The sequence below is a fragment of the Convolutriloba macropyga genome, chromosome 9 (assembly GCF_964194025.1).
Source record: "Convolutriloba macropyga chromosome 9, txConMacr16.3, whole genome shotgun sequence".
NCBI classification, from domain to species: domain Eukaryota; kingdom Metazoa; phylum Xenacoelomorpha; order Acoela; family Convolutidae; genus Convolutriloba; species Convolutriloba macropyga.
In genome coordinates this window covers 11,400,389-11,416,041 of record NC_134476.1, presented here as the reverse complement: position 1 = coordinate 11,416,041, position 15,653 = coordinate 11,400,389, and the positions used below count along the sequence as shown (strand labels likewise).

The 15,653-nt window shown below is 32.9% G+C and overlaps 1 protein-coding gene across 5 annotated transcripts in view; it reads right to left on the bottom strand.

Moving 5' to 3' along the window:
• LOC142345599 (uncharacterized) overlaps positions 1–15,653 on the bottom strand; it is a 306,540-nt gene that overhangs the window by 225,001 nt on the left and 65,886 nt on the right. For all 5 annotated transcript variants that reach the window (XM_075397728.1, XM_075397730.1, XM_075397731.1 and 2 more), the window contains one exon: positions 10,635–10,943. In XM_075397728.1, the coding sequence (XP_075253843.1) occupies positions 10,635–10,943 (309 nt within the window). The remainder of the gene's footprint in view (positions 1–10,634; positions 10,944–15,653) is intronic.

Sequence of the window (15,653 nt, the reverse complement as noted above, 5' to 3'; positions counted from 1 at the left end):
GATAATACGCGGTCATTAAAAAATAATGCAAATATTGAAACCTTCTTTAGTTTTTTCAGCTTTACCGTAATTTCCTTAAGAAATCACTTTTTTGCTAATATTAGTAAGAATCTTTGAAAAAAAACAGCAACACAAAAATTACAAAATGATCAAAATTCTTGGTAGTTGGAATATTTAAGTAACAATTCTAGAAAATTTTTCCCTAGATTACACGTAATTATCCATAACACCGCAGTCACCGAGTAAAAAAAACACAAAATGATGCGTTTTGTTTTTGTGCAATTGAAAGAGCTCAACGTAAACACGACTTTATCAGATCACAAACCCGAACAAGTAGTTCTCCTAAAAACGAGAATTAGAATGGATTACAGAGAGATAAAGCTAAATTATGCACATTCACATTTTTGGATCAAAGAAGAAAATAAAAGAAATTGTACGAAAAAAAGCAAAACTATAATTTATAAGTGAGATTACTATTAATTGTTCCAATTTATAGCTTTTAAAAAGTCCTTAGAAAATGGGGCATGGCATTTGCATTGTTGGCATCAATCAGCAAAGTCGATCAGCTTAAATTATTTAGCATCTTTTCCTTTTTTGCCCCCCCCCCCCCAAACTTAGTTGGTCTATATCATTTGCACCCCACAGAAACACGTGCAATATTTTAACATAGTGATTTACTATGCAATGATACGTGCTTTGTACCAGGGGATGCACATTGTACTGGAGAACATAAACGGAAACAATCCATTGAAAAGGAATGCTCAATCGAAAACATAAAAACACGCACCATATCCTAAAATTTGTTATCTGTTTTCAAGTCAAATGACGCAATAAAAAATAGTCTTTGTAACCGAATTTGCTTCATAGAGTCTTCTTCGCATTTTCCACGGGATGGAAACGGTAAGCTTGCAGTATACATTGGGAAAGTTGAGTGCTGAAGAATATCGAAAGTACTCGACTTCAAAACCCTAAAAATATTCAAAAGCCTAACGAAAGCATAAACAACTATTCAGTCGTGAAAAATGCTGTAAACAGAAACTTTTAAAACATTCCACTGAACATGTTTTTGTTTTATTGCCTGCCAGAAGTTTGATTTCCTGTGAGATGTAAATCATATATACTTTTGAAATTGTACTTAAAAAGACAACAGCTAAATATCTGAGGCTACTTTTCAAGTCCTCTGTTTCCCTTAATATTTGTTAAATCCGCAAAATCAGTTTTTGTAGTGAACAGAAGAATTTGGTTGAGCTGAAAGGTGACCAGACAAAACGGAACAGTCCCAAATAAAACAGTCCCGAATAGCAAAATTCTCCCCACCAAAATAGTCCCATACAGAATAGTTAAGCATACTCCAATTAACAAAGAAAACTCTGAAATTATTCATATGATCAAATTTCTTTGAACAAATATTAAGCTCATTACAACATTTTTCGCCAAATATGGTTTTTCTTTAAAGTTTTTGGTTTCATCCTATGTCATATCAATTAAAACCAATGCTTTATTGAAAAAAAAAACAAAGAAATGGATTAAAAACAAATCTTAACTCAAAGATTATGTTTGTTATATGTTTTTCAATCTTTTTTTACAATTGTTTCAATATTTTTTCGGGACTATTTTGTCTTGGACAGTTTTGCCTGCTTTCGTTGGACTACTTTGTATGGTACTGTTTTGTCTGGTAATATTTAAGAATTTGGGACTGTTTTGTCTCGAACAGTTTTGTCTGGCAATTTTTTTGTCTGGACACGGCGATAGATATTTAATAATCAATAAACTGTTAGGCACAAGATAGTAAAACACACTTTGCCCGTTATCTGGTTCTGTCGGTTGTTGATCTAGAATCGAATAGGTTTTTATTTTCGGAGCAAATCAAGTCATTTTTTAACAAAAAGAATCTAAATTCTAAATGGTTGCATTAAATTACAGATCATGTTTATGAATTGAACATAGTTTACTATATTCTTTTTTCATAATGATTTATGCTTTACAATGCAAATACATGTGACTGTAAATGGGGTGCATAACTTATAACGTACTGTTTACTGTTAATGGGGGGATACAAACTGAAAAAAAATTTTGGAATTTTATAAATATTTTGTTGAATTTTAAATACTTCAAAACAGAACCGTTAAGAATCGTGATCTGAACCAATTTTATTTTTGGAAATTTTTGAAGATCAGATCTTAAGATGTTCAATTGTGATAATACGCGGTCATTAAAAAATAATGCAAATATTGAAACCTTCTTTAGTTTTTTCAGTTTTACCGTAATTTCCTTAAGAAATCACTTTTTTGCTAATATTAGTAAGAATTTTTGAAAAAAAACAGCAACACAAAAATTACAAAATGATCAAAATTCTTGGTAGTTGGAAAATTTAAGTAACAATTCTAGAAAAATTTTCCCTAGATTACACGTAATTATCCATAACACCGCAGTCACCGAGTAAAAGAAAACACAAAATGATGCGTTTTGTTTTTGTGCAATTGAAAGAGCTCAACGTAAACACGACTTTATCAGATCACAAACGCGAACAATTAGTTCTCCTAAAAACGAGAATTAGGATGGATTACAGAGAGATAAAGCTAAATTGTGCACATTCACATTTTTGGATCAAAAAAGAAAATAAAAGAAATTGCACGAAAAAAAGCAAAACTATAATTTATAAGTAAGATTACTATTAATTGTTCCAATTTATAGCTTTTAAAAAGTCTCTAGAAAATGGGGCATGGCATTTGCAGAGTTGGCATCAATCAGCGAAGTCGATCAACCCCCCCCCCCCCAAACTTAGTTGGTCTATATCATTTGCACCCCACAGAAACACTTTCAATATTTTAACATAACGATTTACTATGCAGTGATACGTGCTTTGTACCAGGGGGTACACATCGTACTGGAGGGCATAAACGGAAACTATCCATTAAAAAGGAATGCTCTAATCGAAAATATAAAAACACGCACCATATCCTAAAAATTGTTATCTGTTTTCAAGTCAAATGACGCAATAAAAAATAGTCTTTGTAACCGAAATTGCTTCGTAGAGTCTTCTTCGCATTTTCCACGGGATGGAAACGGTAAGCTTGCAGTATACATTGGGAAAGTTGAGTGCTGAAGAATGTCGAAAGTACTCGACTTCAAAACCCTAAAAATATTCAAAACCCTAACGAAAGCCTAAACAACTATTCAGTCGTGAAAAAAGCTGTAAACAGAAACTTTTAAAACATTCCACTGAACATGTTTTTGTATTATTGCCTGCCAGAAGTTTGCCAAATCTGTTGATAAGGGTTAAAATATGCTACTGGCAAATGATTTCCTGTGAGATGTAAATCATATATTCTTTTGAAATTGTACTTAAAAAGACAACAGCTAAAAATCTGAGGCTACTTTTCAAGTCCTCTATTTCCCCTAATATTTGTTAAATCCGCAAAATCAGTTTTTGTAGTGAACAGAAGAATTTGGTTGAGCTAAAAGGTGACCAGACAAAACGGAACAGTCCCAAATACAACAGTCCCGAATAGCAAAATTCTCCCCAACAAAATAGTCCCATACAGAATAGTTAAGCATACTCCAATTAACAAGAAAAACTCTTAAATTATTCATATTATTAAATTTTTTTGAACAAATATTAAGCTCATTACAACATTTTTTGCCAAATATGGTTTTTCTTTAAAGTTTTTGGTTTGGAAATTTTTGAAGAGCAGATCTTAAGATTTTCAATTGTGATAATACGCGGTCATTAAAAAATAATGCAAATATTGAAACTTTCTTCAGTTCTTTCAGCTTTACCGTAATTTCCTTAGGAAATCACTTTTTTGCTAATATTAGTAAGAATTTTTGAAAAAAACAGCAACACAAAAATTACAAAATGATCAAAATTCTTGGTAGTTGGAATATTTAAGTAACAATTCTTGAAAATTTTCCCTAGATTACACGTAATTATCCATAACACCGCAGTCATCGAGTAAAAGAAAACACAAAATGATGTGTTTTGTTTTTGTGCAATTGAAAGAGCTCAACGTAAACACGACTTTATCAGATCACAAACCCGAACAAGTAGTTCTCCTAAAAACGAGAATTAGAATGGATTACAGAGAGATAAAGCTAAATTATGCACATTCACATTTTTGGATCAAAGAAGAAAATAAAAGAAATTGTACGAAAAAAAGCAAAACTATAATTTATAAGTGAGATTACTATTAATTGTTCCAATTTATAGCTTTTAAAAAGTCCTTAGAAAATGGGGCATGGCATTTGCAATGTTGGCATCAATCAGCAAAGTCGATCAGCTTAAATTATTTAGCATCTTTTCCATTTTTGCCCCCCCCCCCCCAAACTTAGTTGGTCTATATCATTTGCACCCCACAGAAACACGTGCAATATTTTAACATAGTGATTTACTATGCAATGATACGTGCTTTGTACCAGGGGATGCACATCGTACTGGAGAACATAAACGGAAACAATCCATTGAAAAGGAATGCTCAATCCAAAACATAAAAACACGCACCATATCCTAAAATTTGTTATCTGTTTTCAAGTCAAATGACGCAATAAAAAATAGTCTTTGTAACCGAATTTGCTTCATAGAGTCTTCTTCGCATTTTCCACGGGATGGAAACGGTAAGCTTGCAGTATACATTGGGAAAGTTGAGTGCTGAAGAAAATCGAAAGTACTCGACTTCAAAACCCTAAAAATATTCAAAACCCTAACGAAAGCATAAACAACTATTCAGTCGTGAAAAATGCTGTAAACAGAAACTTTTGAAACATTCCACTGAACATGTTTTTGTTTTATTGCCTGCCAGAAGTTTGATTTCCTGTGAGATGTAAATCATATATACTTTTGAAATTGTACTTAAAAAGACAACAGCTAAATATCTGAGGCTACTTTTCAAGTCCTCTGTTTCCCTTAATATTTGTTAAATCCGCAAAATCAGTTTTTGTAGTGAACAGAAGAATTTGGTTGAGCTGAAAGGTGACCAGACAAAACGGAACAGTCCCAAATAAAACAGTCCCGAATAGCAAAATTCTCCCCAACAAAATAGTCCCATACAGAATAGTTAAGCATACTCCAATTAACAAAGAAAACTCTGAAATTATTCATATGATTAAATTTCTTTGAACAAATATTAAGCTCATTACAACATTTTTTTGCCAAATATGGTTTTTCTTTAAAGTTTTTGGTTTTATCCTATATCATATCAATTAAAACCAATGCTTTATTGAAAAAAAAAACAAAGAAATGGATTAAAAACAATGCTTAACTCAAAGATTATGTTTGTTATATATTTTTCAATCTTTTTTTTTACAATTGTTTCAATATTTTTTCGGGACTATTTTGTCTTGGACAGTTTTGCCTGCTTTTGTTGGACTACTTTGTATGGTACTGTTTTGTCTGGTAATATTTAAGAATTTGGGACTGTTTTGTCTCGAACAGTTTTGTCTGGCAATTTTTTTGTCTGGACACGGCGATAGATATTTAATAATCAATAAACTGTTAGGCACAAGATAGTCAAACACACTTTGCCCGTTATCTGGTTCTGTCGGTTGTTGATCTAGAATCGAATAGGTTTTTATTTTCGGAGCAAATCAAGTCATTTTTTAACAAAAAAAAATCTAAATTCTAAATGGTTGCATTAAATTACAGATCATGTTTATGAATTGAACATAGTTTACTATATTCTTTTTTCATAATGATTTATGCTTTACAATGCAAATACATGTGACTGTAAATGGGGTGCATAACTTATAACGTACTGTTTACTGTTAATGGGGGGATACAAACTGAAAAAAATTTTTGGAATTTTATAAATATTTTGTTGAATTTTAAATACTTCAAAACAGAACCGTTAAGAATCGTGATCTGAACCAATTTTATTTTTGGAAATTTTTGAAGAGCAGATCTTAAAATGTTCAATTGTGATAATACGCGGTCATTAAAAAATAATGCAAATATTGAAATCTTCTTTAGGTTTTTCAGCTTTACCGTAATTTCTTTAAAAAATCACTTTTTTGCTAATATTAGTAAGAATTTTTGAAAAAAAAACAGCAATACAAAAATTACAAAATGATCAAAATTCTTGGTAGTTGGAATATTTAAGTAACAATTCTTGAAAATTTTCCCTAGATTACACGTAATTATCCATAACACCGCAGTCATCGAGTAAAAGAAAACACAAAATGATGTGTTTTGTTTTTGTGCAATTGAAAGAGCTCAACGTAAACACGACTTTATCAGATCACAAACGCGAACAAGTAGTTCTCCTAAAAACGAGAATGGGGATGGATTACAGTGCGATAAAGCTAAATTATGCGCATTCACATTTTTGGATCAAAAAAGAAAATAAAAGAAATTGCACGAAAAAAAGCAAAACTATAATTTATAAGTAAGATTACTATTAATTGTTCCAATTTATAGCTTTTAAAAAGTCTCTAGAAAATGGGGCATGGCATTTGCAATGTTGGCATCAATCAGCGAAGTCGATCAACTCAAAATAATTAGCATCTTTTCCATTTTTGCCCTACCCCCCCCCCCCCCCAAACTTAGTTGGTCTATATCATTTGCACCCCACAGAAACACGTGCAATATTTTAACATAATGATTTACTATGCAATGATACGTGCTTTGTACCAGGGGGTACACATCGTACTGGAGGGCATAAACGGAAACAATCCATTGAAAAGGAATGCTCTAATCGAAAATATAAAAACACGCAACATATCCTAAAAATTGTTATCTGTTTTCAAGTCAAATGACGCAATAAAAAATAGTCTTTGTAACCGAATTTGCTTCATAGAGTCTTCTTCGCATTTTCCACGGGATAGAAACGGTAAGCTTGCAGTATACATTGGGAAAGTTGAGTGCTGAAGAATGTCGAAAGTACTCGACTTCAAAACCCTAAAAATATTCAAAACTCTAACGAAAGCCTAAACAACTATTCAGTCGTGAAAAATGCTGTAAACAGAAACTTTTAAAACATTCCACTGAACATGTTTTTGTATTATTGCCTGCCAGAAGTTTGCCAAATCTGTTGATAAGGGTTATAATATGCTACTGGCAAATGATTTCCTGTGAGATGTAAATCATATATACTTTTGAAATTGTACTTAAAAAGACAACAGCTAAAAATCTGAGGCTACTTTTCAAGTCCTCTGTTTCCCTTAATATTTGTTAAATCCGCAAAATCAGTTTTTGTAGTGAACAGAAGATTTTGGTTGAGCTAAAAGGTGACCAGACAAAACGGAACAGTCCCAAATAAAACAGTCCCGAATAGCAAAATTCTCCCCAACAAAATAGTCCCATACAGAATAGTTAAGCATACTCCAATTAACAAAGAAAACTCTGAAATTATTCATATGATTAAATTTTTTTGAACAAATATTAAGCTCATTACAACATTTTTTTGCCAAATATGGTTTTTCTTTAAAGTTTTTGGTTTTATCCTATATCATATCAATTAGAACCAATGCTTTTTTGAAAAAAAACAAAGAATTTGATTAAAACCAAAGCTTAACTCAAAGATTATGTTTGTTATATGTTTTTCAAAATTAAAGCATGAAGTTTTGTAGCTGTGGTCACTATTGAAAAAAAAAATTTTTTTGCAATATTGTCGCTTTCGGTGAAATTTATTGTTTGAAGAATGATTTTGAAGCAGTTACTTTTCCGCAATTAATTTTTATACTAGATTGGCTATCTTTCCAGATTATTGTTGCATTGATATCATTTTCGGGTTTATCAGATGAGCTTTTTAGCAATTAAACTTTTTATTTTTAATTAATCATGTTAGAATTGAAACTTCTCGCCCAAAAGCGCTGATTTGCGAGAGTTGAAAATCATCAGAGCACACGCGAGCAATGACATTGTTTAAAGACGAGTGCCAAAGACGCATTAAATTTACGCCGGAAAAGCTCGAAAATGAACTGCTTTTATGAGAATTTCAGCGCATTCCTTGCATTTTTTAGAAATTTCAGCGCGGTTGGCGCATTTATTAGAAAAATGCAATTATTTCATGGGAATTTGACGCATTTATTAGATTTCTTAGAAAATTGTAGCGCGGTCGGCGCATTGCGTTGCTTACAAAACAATGCGATGAAACGGCTCACAAACCTCGACCCCCCAAGTGATTAGTAACCAAACAGTTGAAATTCGTCACCAATAGTATACAGTAGTTAAAATAGTTTACTATAAGCTTGATGAAGTTTTCTATGAAATTATTTCAAGCGGATCGAAAATTTTGCCTTCTTTTCCTTTACATCCCATATAAATATCGGATACCTTTGTACCTTTGCCGTATTTTGGTTGGTTGTCCTAAAATTTCAGCCCTGAGGCGATTAAAATAGCCATACTGGAAAATGAGCCTAATCTTGCCCAATGTTTACTTACAAGTGCAGGCCGAAGTTGAGTTGAACACAATCAGATCTTCCTTATTTGAGATGCCACAGTCTGTCAGGCTGCCTATCTCGGCGTACACAGTGAGGGTGTACTGGGTGGCAGGGTCCAGACCAGTCAGGTTCAGAGGTAGACTGGATTGGGGGGTGGGTGTGGAGTTTGAGAAACCAGAGGGGGGATGAGGGGATGAGGTGATGGCGGCTGTCAGGGTATCGTAGATTCCTGTGCCCACCGTCACTGATTGGATCTCAATCTCGTTGTTGAAGAGAGTGGAGCCCAAAATGATTATTGGGGTGTCCGGGGCTAAAATTTGATCATTTGGCTTGTTGTTTAGGTGGAATACAACCAAACTGAAATTCAAAGGTGATACAAAGTTGTTTTATTTAATGTGTAATAAACTCTTGTAAACTGTGAGAGAAAACGATGATAAATGTTGTTAGGACAATTTCTTGACAAATTTTTTGTCATTTTTATCTGAGTACTTGGTTGCTTTGTACCAGGGGGTACACATCGTACTGGAGGGCATAAACGGAAACAATCCATTGAAAAGGAATGCTCTAATCGAAAATATAAAAACACGCAACATGTCCTAAAAATTGTTATCTGTTTTCAAGTCAAATGACGCAATAAAAAATAGTCTTTGTAACCGAATTTGCTTCATAGAGTCTTCTTCGCATTTTCCACGGGATGGAAACGGTAAGCTTGCAGTATACATTGGGAAAGTTGAGTGCTGAAGAATGTCGAAAGTACTCGACTTCAAAACCCTAAAAATATTCAAAACTCTAACGAAAGCCTAAACAACTATTCAGTCGCGAAAAATGCTGTAAACAGAAACTTTTAAAACATTCCACTGAACATGTTTTTGTATTATTGCCTGCCAGAATTTTGCCAAATCTGTTGATAAGGGTTATAATATGCTACTGGCAAATGATTTCCTGTGAGATGTAAATCATATATACTTTTGAAATTGTACTTAAAAAGACAACAGCTAAAAATCTGAGGCTACTTTTCAAGTCCTCTGTTTCCCTTAATATTTGTTAAATCCGCAAAATCAGTTTTTGTAGTGAACAGAAGAATTTGGTTGAGCTAAAAGGTGACCAGACAAAACGGAACAGTCCCAAATAAAACAGTCCCGAATAGCAAAATTCTCCCCAACAAAATAGTCCCATACAGAATAGTTAAGCATACTCCAATTAACAAAGAAAACTCTGAAATTATTCATATGATTAAATTTCTTTGAACAAATATTAAGCTCATTACAACATTTTTTTGCCAAATATGGTTTTTCTTTAAAGTTTTTGGTTTTATCCTATATCATATCAATTAAAACCAATGCTTTATTGAAAAAAAAACAAAGAATTGGATTAAAACCAAAGCTTAACTCAAAGATTATGTTTGTTATATGTTTTTCAAAATTAAAGCATGAAGTTTTGTAGCTGTGGTCACTATTGAAAAAAAATATTTTTTGCAAAATTGTCGCTTTCGGTGAAATTTATTGTTTGAAGAATGATTTTGAAGCAGTTACTTTTCCGCAATTAATTTTTATACTAGATTGGCTATCTTTCCAGATTATTGTTGCATTGATATCATTTTCGGGTTTATCAGATGAGCTTTTTAGCAATTAAACTTTTTATTTTAAATTAATCATGTTAGAATTGAAACTTCTCGCCCAAAAGCGCTGATTTGCGAGAGTTGAAAATCACCAGAGCACACGCGAGCAATGACATTGTTTAAAGACGAGTGCCAAAGACGCATTAAATTTACGCCGGAAAGCTCGAAAATGAGCTGCTTTTATGAGAATTTCAGCGCATTCCTTGCATTTTTTAGAAATTTCAGCGCGTTTGGCGCATTTATTAGAAAAAATGCAATTTTTTCATGGGAATTCGACGCATTTATTGCATTTCTTAGAAAATTGTAGCGCGGTCGGCGCATTTCTTACAAAAAATGTGATAAAACGGCTCTGAAACCTCGACCCCCCCCCCCCCCAAGTGATTATTTACTAAATGGTTGAAATTAGTCACCAATAGTTTACAGTAGTTAAAATAGTTTACTATAAGCTTGATGAAGTTTTCTATAAAATTATTTCAAGCGGATCGAAAATTTTGCCTTCTTTTCCTTTACATCCCTTAAAAATATCGGATACCTTTGTACCTTTGCCGTATTTTGGTTGGTTGTCCTAAAATTTCAGCCCTGAGGCGATTAAAATAGCCATACTGGAAAATGAGCCTAATCTTGCCCAATGTTTACTTACAAGTGCAGGCCGAGGTTGAGTTGAACACAATCAGATCTTCCTTATTTGAGATGCCACAGTCTGTCAGGCTGCCTATCTCGACGTACACAGTGAGGGTGTACTGGGTGGCAGGGTCCAGACCAGTCAGGTTCAGAGGCAGACTGGATTGGGGGGTGGGGGTGGAGTTTGAGAAACCAGAGGGGGGCTGAGGGGATGAGGTGATGGCGGCTGTCAGGGTATCGTAGATTCCGGTGCCCACCGTCACTGATTGGATCTCAATCTCGTTGTTGAAGAGAGTGGAGCCCAAAATGATTATTGGAGTGTCCGGGGCTAAAATTTGATCATTTGTTTATTTTTTAGGTGGAATACAAACAACTGAAATTCATAGGTGATACAAATTTGTAAACTGTGGGAGAAAACGATGACAAATCCTGTCAGGACAATTTTTGGACTACTCTTTTGTCATTTTTATCTGAGTACCTGGTTGCGGCGACTCAAGATATTTACGGATTGAAACAGTTATCAACGCGTGTCGAAAAGCAGTATAGTCTATTGTATCTAATTTATCTATTGTACGTATTTTTTCTGCCTGATTTCTGCCTGATTTCTGCCTGATATATAATTATATAGTTTTGATGAACAGCTGAGTTATTGGAGAGCCCTGAGGTTGGTGGCAGAGCAAATCAGCGCTGAATCAGTCTAGTGATATTCTGTTTTTTAAGATGGCCAGTAATTTTCATGTCACAATTTACAAGGGCCAGTCTGATTTTTCAGTAAAATTTACTTCATGAAAAATAATATGTTCAGCTTAACTCCCGCCAACAAGGTTTGATTTATATCCAATTCGAACTTCCGCGTGGGTACTTATGACATTTAATTTGCTAGCAAGTCGTGACCACTAATCTAAATAGGCTTTGTGGTAAATGCCTACGAACTACATTATGTATTAGTAGCGTGTATACTACTATAGTAATTACCAGTTATAAGCTGAAAAAGTATGACACGACTCTGCTCATACTTAATGTTCGAGTATGAGGATTTTCAGACAATACAGGATAATTTTGGCCTGGGCGAGCTCTATGACCTCAAAATAATCATAATGAAGAAGAACGGCACATAAGGAAACTTAAAATATTCTGGAGATGCAATGTTTCAGAACTGAAATACGCTTTTACGCTTGAAATGTGCTGGTTCAGCGCTGAATTGTTCTGAGGCTCAAATCGGGGAGTATTACTAGAAGTTGAACTCACACTTAAAAAACGGACAATATAATCAGGTACGTCACTAAATTGGATAATTTAATATATTTTGGGCCTTATTTTGGATAAAACACGTTGTAATTTCGATCTCTTCTATGTTTACTGTAAATTTTTTGTAGACTCAATTTTGACTTAGTTTTTGAGTTCTCTCTCTTGTCCGTTTTCATACTAAGTTAGATAGTATTTTGTTTAAGCATCAAAAATTATTTCAATTGGTTTCAATTTTATGCCCTAGCAGTTAAAAGTAGTTTTATTTCTGTGTTAGTTGGAAGATATCAAAAGATAGAAAAAATATGTGAACAGGCAAAAAGTTATTACTATTAATTTTCAAATAGTTCATAAAGAGACATTCATCATTTTAGTCAAAAAATCATGAGAAGTTTTTTCTAAGTAACGGCTGACTGAGTATTTCAAAGTTGCTAGTTGTTCTAATATTGATTCAGAATTAATTTATGGCGATAAAATATATCATGTTAATTCTCAATTCTCGAAAAAACGACCCGGATACTTTCTTCCAAGTTAAAGACAATGTTTTCAATATAATTTTGGAGACGGGTAGTATCTCGTTTTGAATTTTTGAGTAAATTTTAGGGTCTTGGGATTTGCCAATCACCACATCATGAGTTCCTAATTTAATGTTCCGACTCCCACTTTAGTGGGGATGGAGGAACTATATACTCAACTGGTTTTTTTTGTTCAGTCAATTTTGGCCGACCGATATATTCATCATAGAGAATTGTGCGTGGTATCATTAAAAAAAACCTGTCCAGCGTAAAATACGGAATGAAGAAATTTTTTTTTTTGATTTTCGTGTTTTACAGGGAATTATCGAGGTTTAAAGTTTTGTGAACATTCGACTGTTTTTGTTCACATTTTAAGTAACTTTTGTTAAAATTTGGCACAGTTTCACTAAAATAATTCAAAATAAGTTAAAATTTTGATGGCAAAGTGTTGCTGTTACCGTTAGGGATAGAAGAGTGTGGCTGAATTGTTCGATTGAAGTTTTTTTGGCTGAAATTATTGATCAAAATTTTCAGAATTAAAGCTTTTTTCATCAAAAATGGCACAAAATAAGCTTTTTTGGACCACTTTGTTAAAGTTTGCCAGACTTAATGACCTAGAAATCTTAACACAGACTCCCTAATCTCAAAAAAGCACTAGTTGCAATTAGGCGCCGTATGAAAGACTTCTGGAATAAAAACTTTGCCGTTTTTTACAGATTTAACTCGATAATTATACAAAATGCATTTTTTTTCAATATTTGAAGAATTCCATTCAACAATTGGCGTAGTTCGCAAATAACTGGAACACTTGGCCGGTTTGCTGGGCGCGCGACAAATTCAGGGAGAGGTTTGATAATATCATGGACTTTTATAATCAGAGACTTTTTTGTTTTTATTTTGATGCTGCCTTTTTTTTCAAAATATTTTGCTTTTGTTTTAATGTTAATTACTGACAATATTTTTTATTCATGGCTCCGTTAATGACACTTTCAATTGAAATAAGTTTGAGACCAAATGTAGATACGGTTTGTTTTCAGAGAACCAAAGGGTTTTTATGGCTTTGAGGAAGAGTTTTGCTAACATTTAACTGAATTCTTGTCTTCTGCCTTCAATTGTTATTCTTTTGGCAGTCTGATTTTTAAGTTCAACCCCTCGAAGATCTAAATCTCTTCATTAATAAGTGCAAGTGAACCTTTTCTATTAATTCGGTTGTTAACTAACGTCTCTTATATTATTGAATGTATTTGTTTTAAGGAAATTTCTGTGATTTTTTTTGAACTTGTCATTTTTTTTACATTACTTTGGTCAACATTTTACTTATTCTCAGTAAGTACAGGTCAATTTTTCCTCCTTATAGGATAAAAAATAATTTTGTGGCCGATTGTTTTAACAGAAGGTCTTCTTGCTTTTGTCACTACGAGTTTTCATAAAAAATTTTCTGATTTTTGTGCATAATTGCCCAATTTTGCTGTTGTTCTTGTTTCTTTTGTAAAATGTCACAAAATTTAACAATCTAACTGAAAACAGTTTGACAAGATCTGAAAGTGATCATAATTTTTGTTTTGATAACATATGGTCTGAAGGGCTGCGACACCGTTCTCTTGCAGAAATTGGTAGAGTTTTTTTATTTTTGCCCTTTATTTGTTGTTAATTTTTGTTGTCATAGGCCAAATATAGTGTAATTAAAGGTCTCAGTGGCCAACTCTATATAAAAAAAACGATCTTAAATAACTGATTTTGGTAAATGACCAATGGCTGTTTTGACTTACGATATAAATTTCTAAAAAAAAAGAGTAATAGTATTCTTCAACTTATCCCTTTTTGTTCTGGTTTGCGTTTTTTCTTCGTATTTTACAATGTTGTATCTTTTTTGTAAATTAATCTCATTATTTAGAGCTCTTCTAATAGTTTTGTTGATTCAAACAATAATTTTTCTGTTGTTTAAACTTTTTAAATGATGTCTTCAGGGCTTAGACAATTTGTTTCAGAAGACTTTTGTGAAGTATAGATACTTTTCAGTTTTTGTGGTTCTTATTTGTTGTCATTTTGCGATGGTTGTTTTACAAAAAGATGTCGTTAAAAATCAAAGGAGACGCAAAAGAAGTTGTTATATTCTCACGGTTAATATCTTATGGTTAATCGCGGTCAAATTTAATGGCTTCAAAACTGTGGTTTCGTAAAGTTGTATGTGAAGTTGTTAGTTCAGCTTGTATTTAATGTTATTTTATAGTCTTATGATTTAGTCTCACTAAAAACAGTCGCAATTAGTTTTCCAATTAGTCGAAAGCTTTTGTTGGCTATGAATTTTGATAAAATTTGTTTTTAATAAAAAAAAGAGATAGATTTTTGAGATCTGTCATTTTTATTTCTGTTAAATTGTAGCTAAGCATCTCTATATACAATTCACATCATTTATCTTTTGAAAAACAATTTGTTCTCCATAACGGTTTTATTTTCCTCAAATGGTCTTTCTTCTTGGAACAACCAGTTTTCATAAAACCAATTTTCGTGATTTTTGCAAATTTGCCCGCTTTTTTGTAGGTTTTTGTTTTCTTTTCACAGTATCACAATAATGGACGTCATTTGACTTACAAATGTTGTCAGCTGTAAAAATTGCAAACGAAGATTTTCATTGCTATTAGTGATCAGCTTAATATTTAATTGATTGGGGGGACATAATTTTTCGTGCAAATTTTTCGTTTTTGCCTGTTTTTGTTGTTCTTTTTGGAGTCGTATGACATATCTTGGATAATGAAAGGCCTCGATAGCTCTCGATTGAGGTATAAAAGACTCTCTCAATGATTTCATTTGATGCATAATTTTTTTAATCAGTTCAAATTCAATTCTTTTTTAAAAAAAGCAAGGTTTTAATAAACTTTTGCCACTGTTGCCAAGTCGCATTGAGGAAAAGTCTCATATTTTGTTCCAAAATCTACCGGTTTATCTTCTTAGTATAATTTTTATCTGATGTCATTTTGATTTGGTTATTAGTGGTTTTCAAAAAATGGACAAGGAGTTTTGGTCGTAATTAATATTGGTAACAATTTGATTTTTTTGCCGTCCTTTCTGGTAGTCATATTATGGTAGCCACAGGTCTCATAGGCCCTCTAGAGTAGATTGTTTTATTCTTTCAGCAGTTTGTTGAACGAGATGTTGATATGTTAATTTTTTTTATCTCTTCCTCATTTGGTAGACAATGAAGTGGAAAATGTAGATGAGCGGGGTCGGAACTTAATGTGCGAACGCACATTACCGAGCCTCCTTGTTCATTAAAGTAG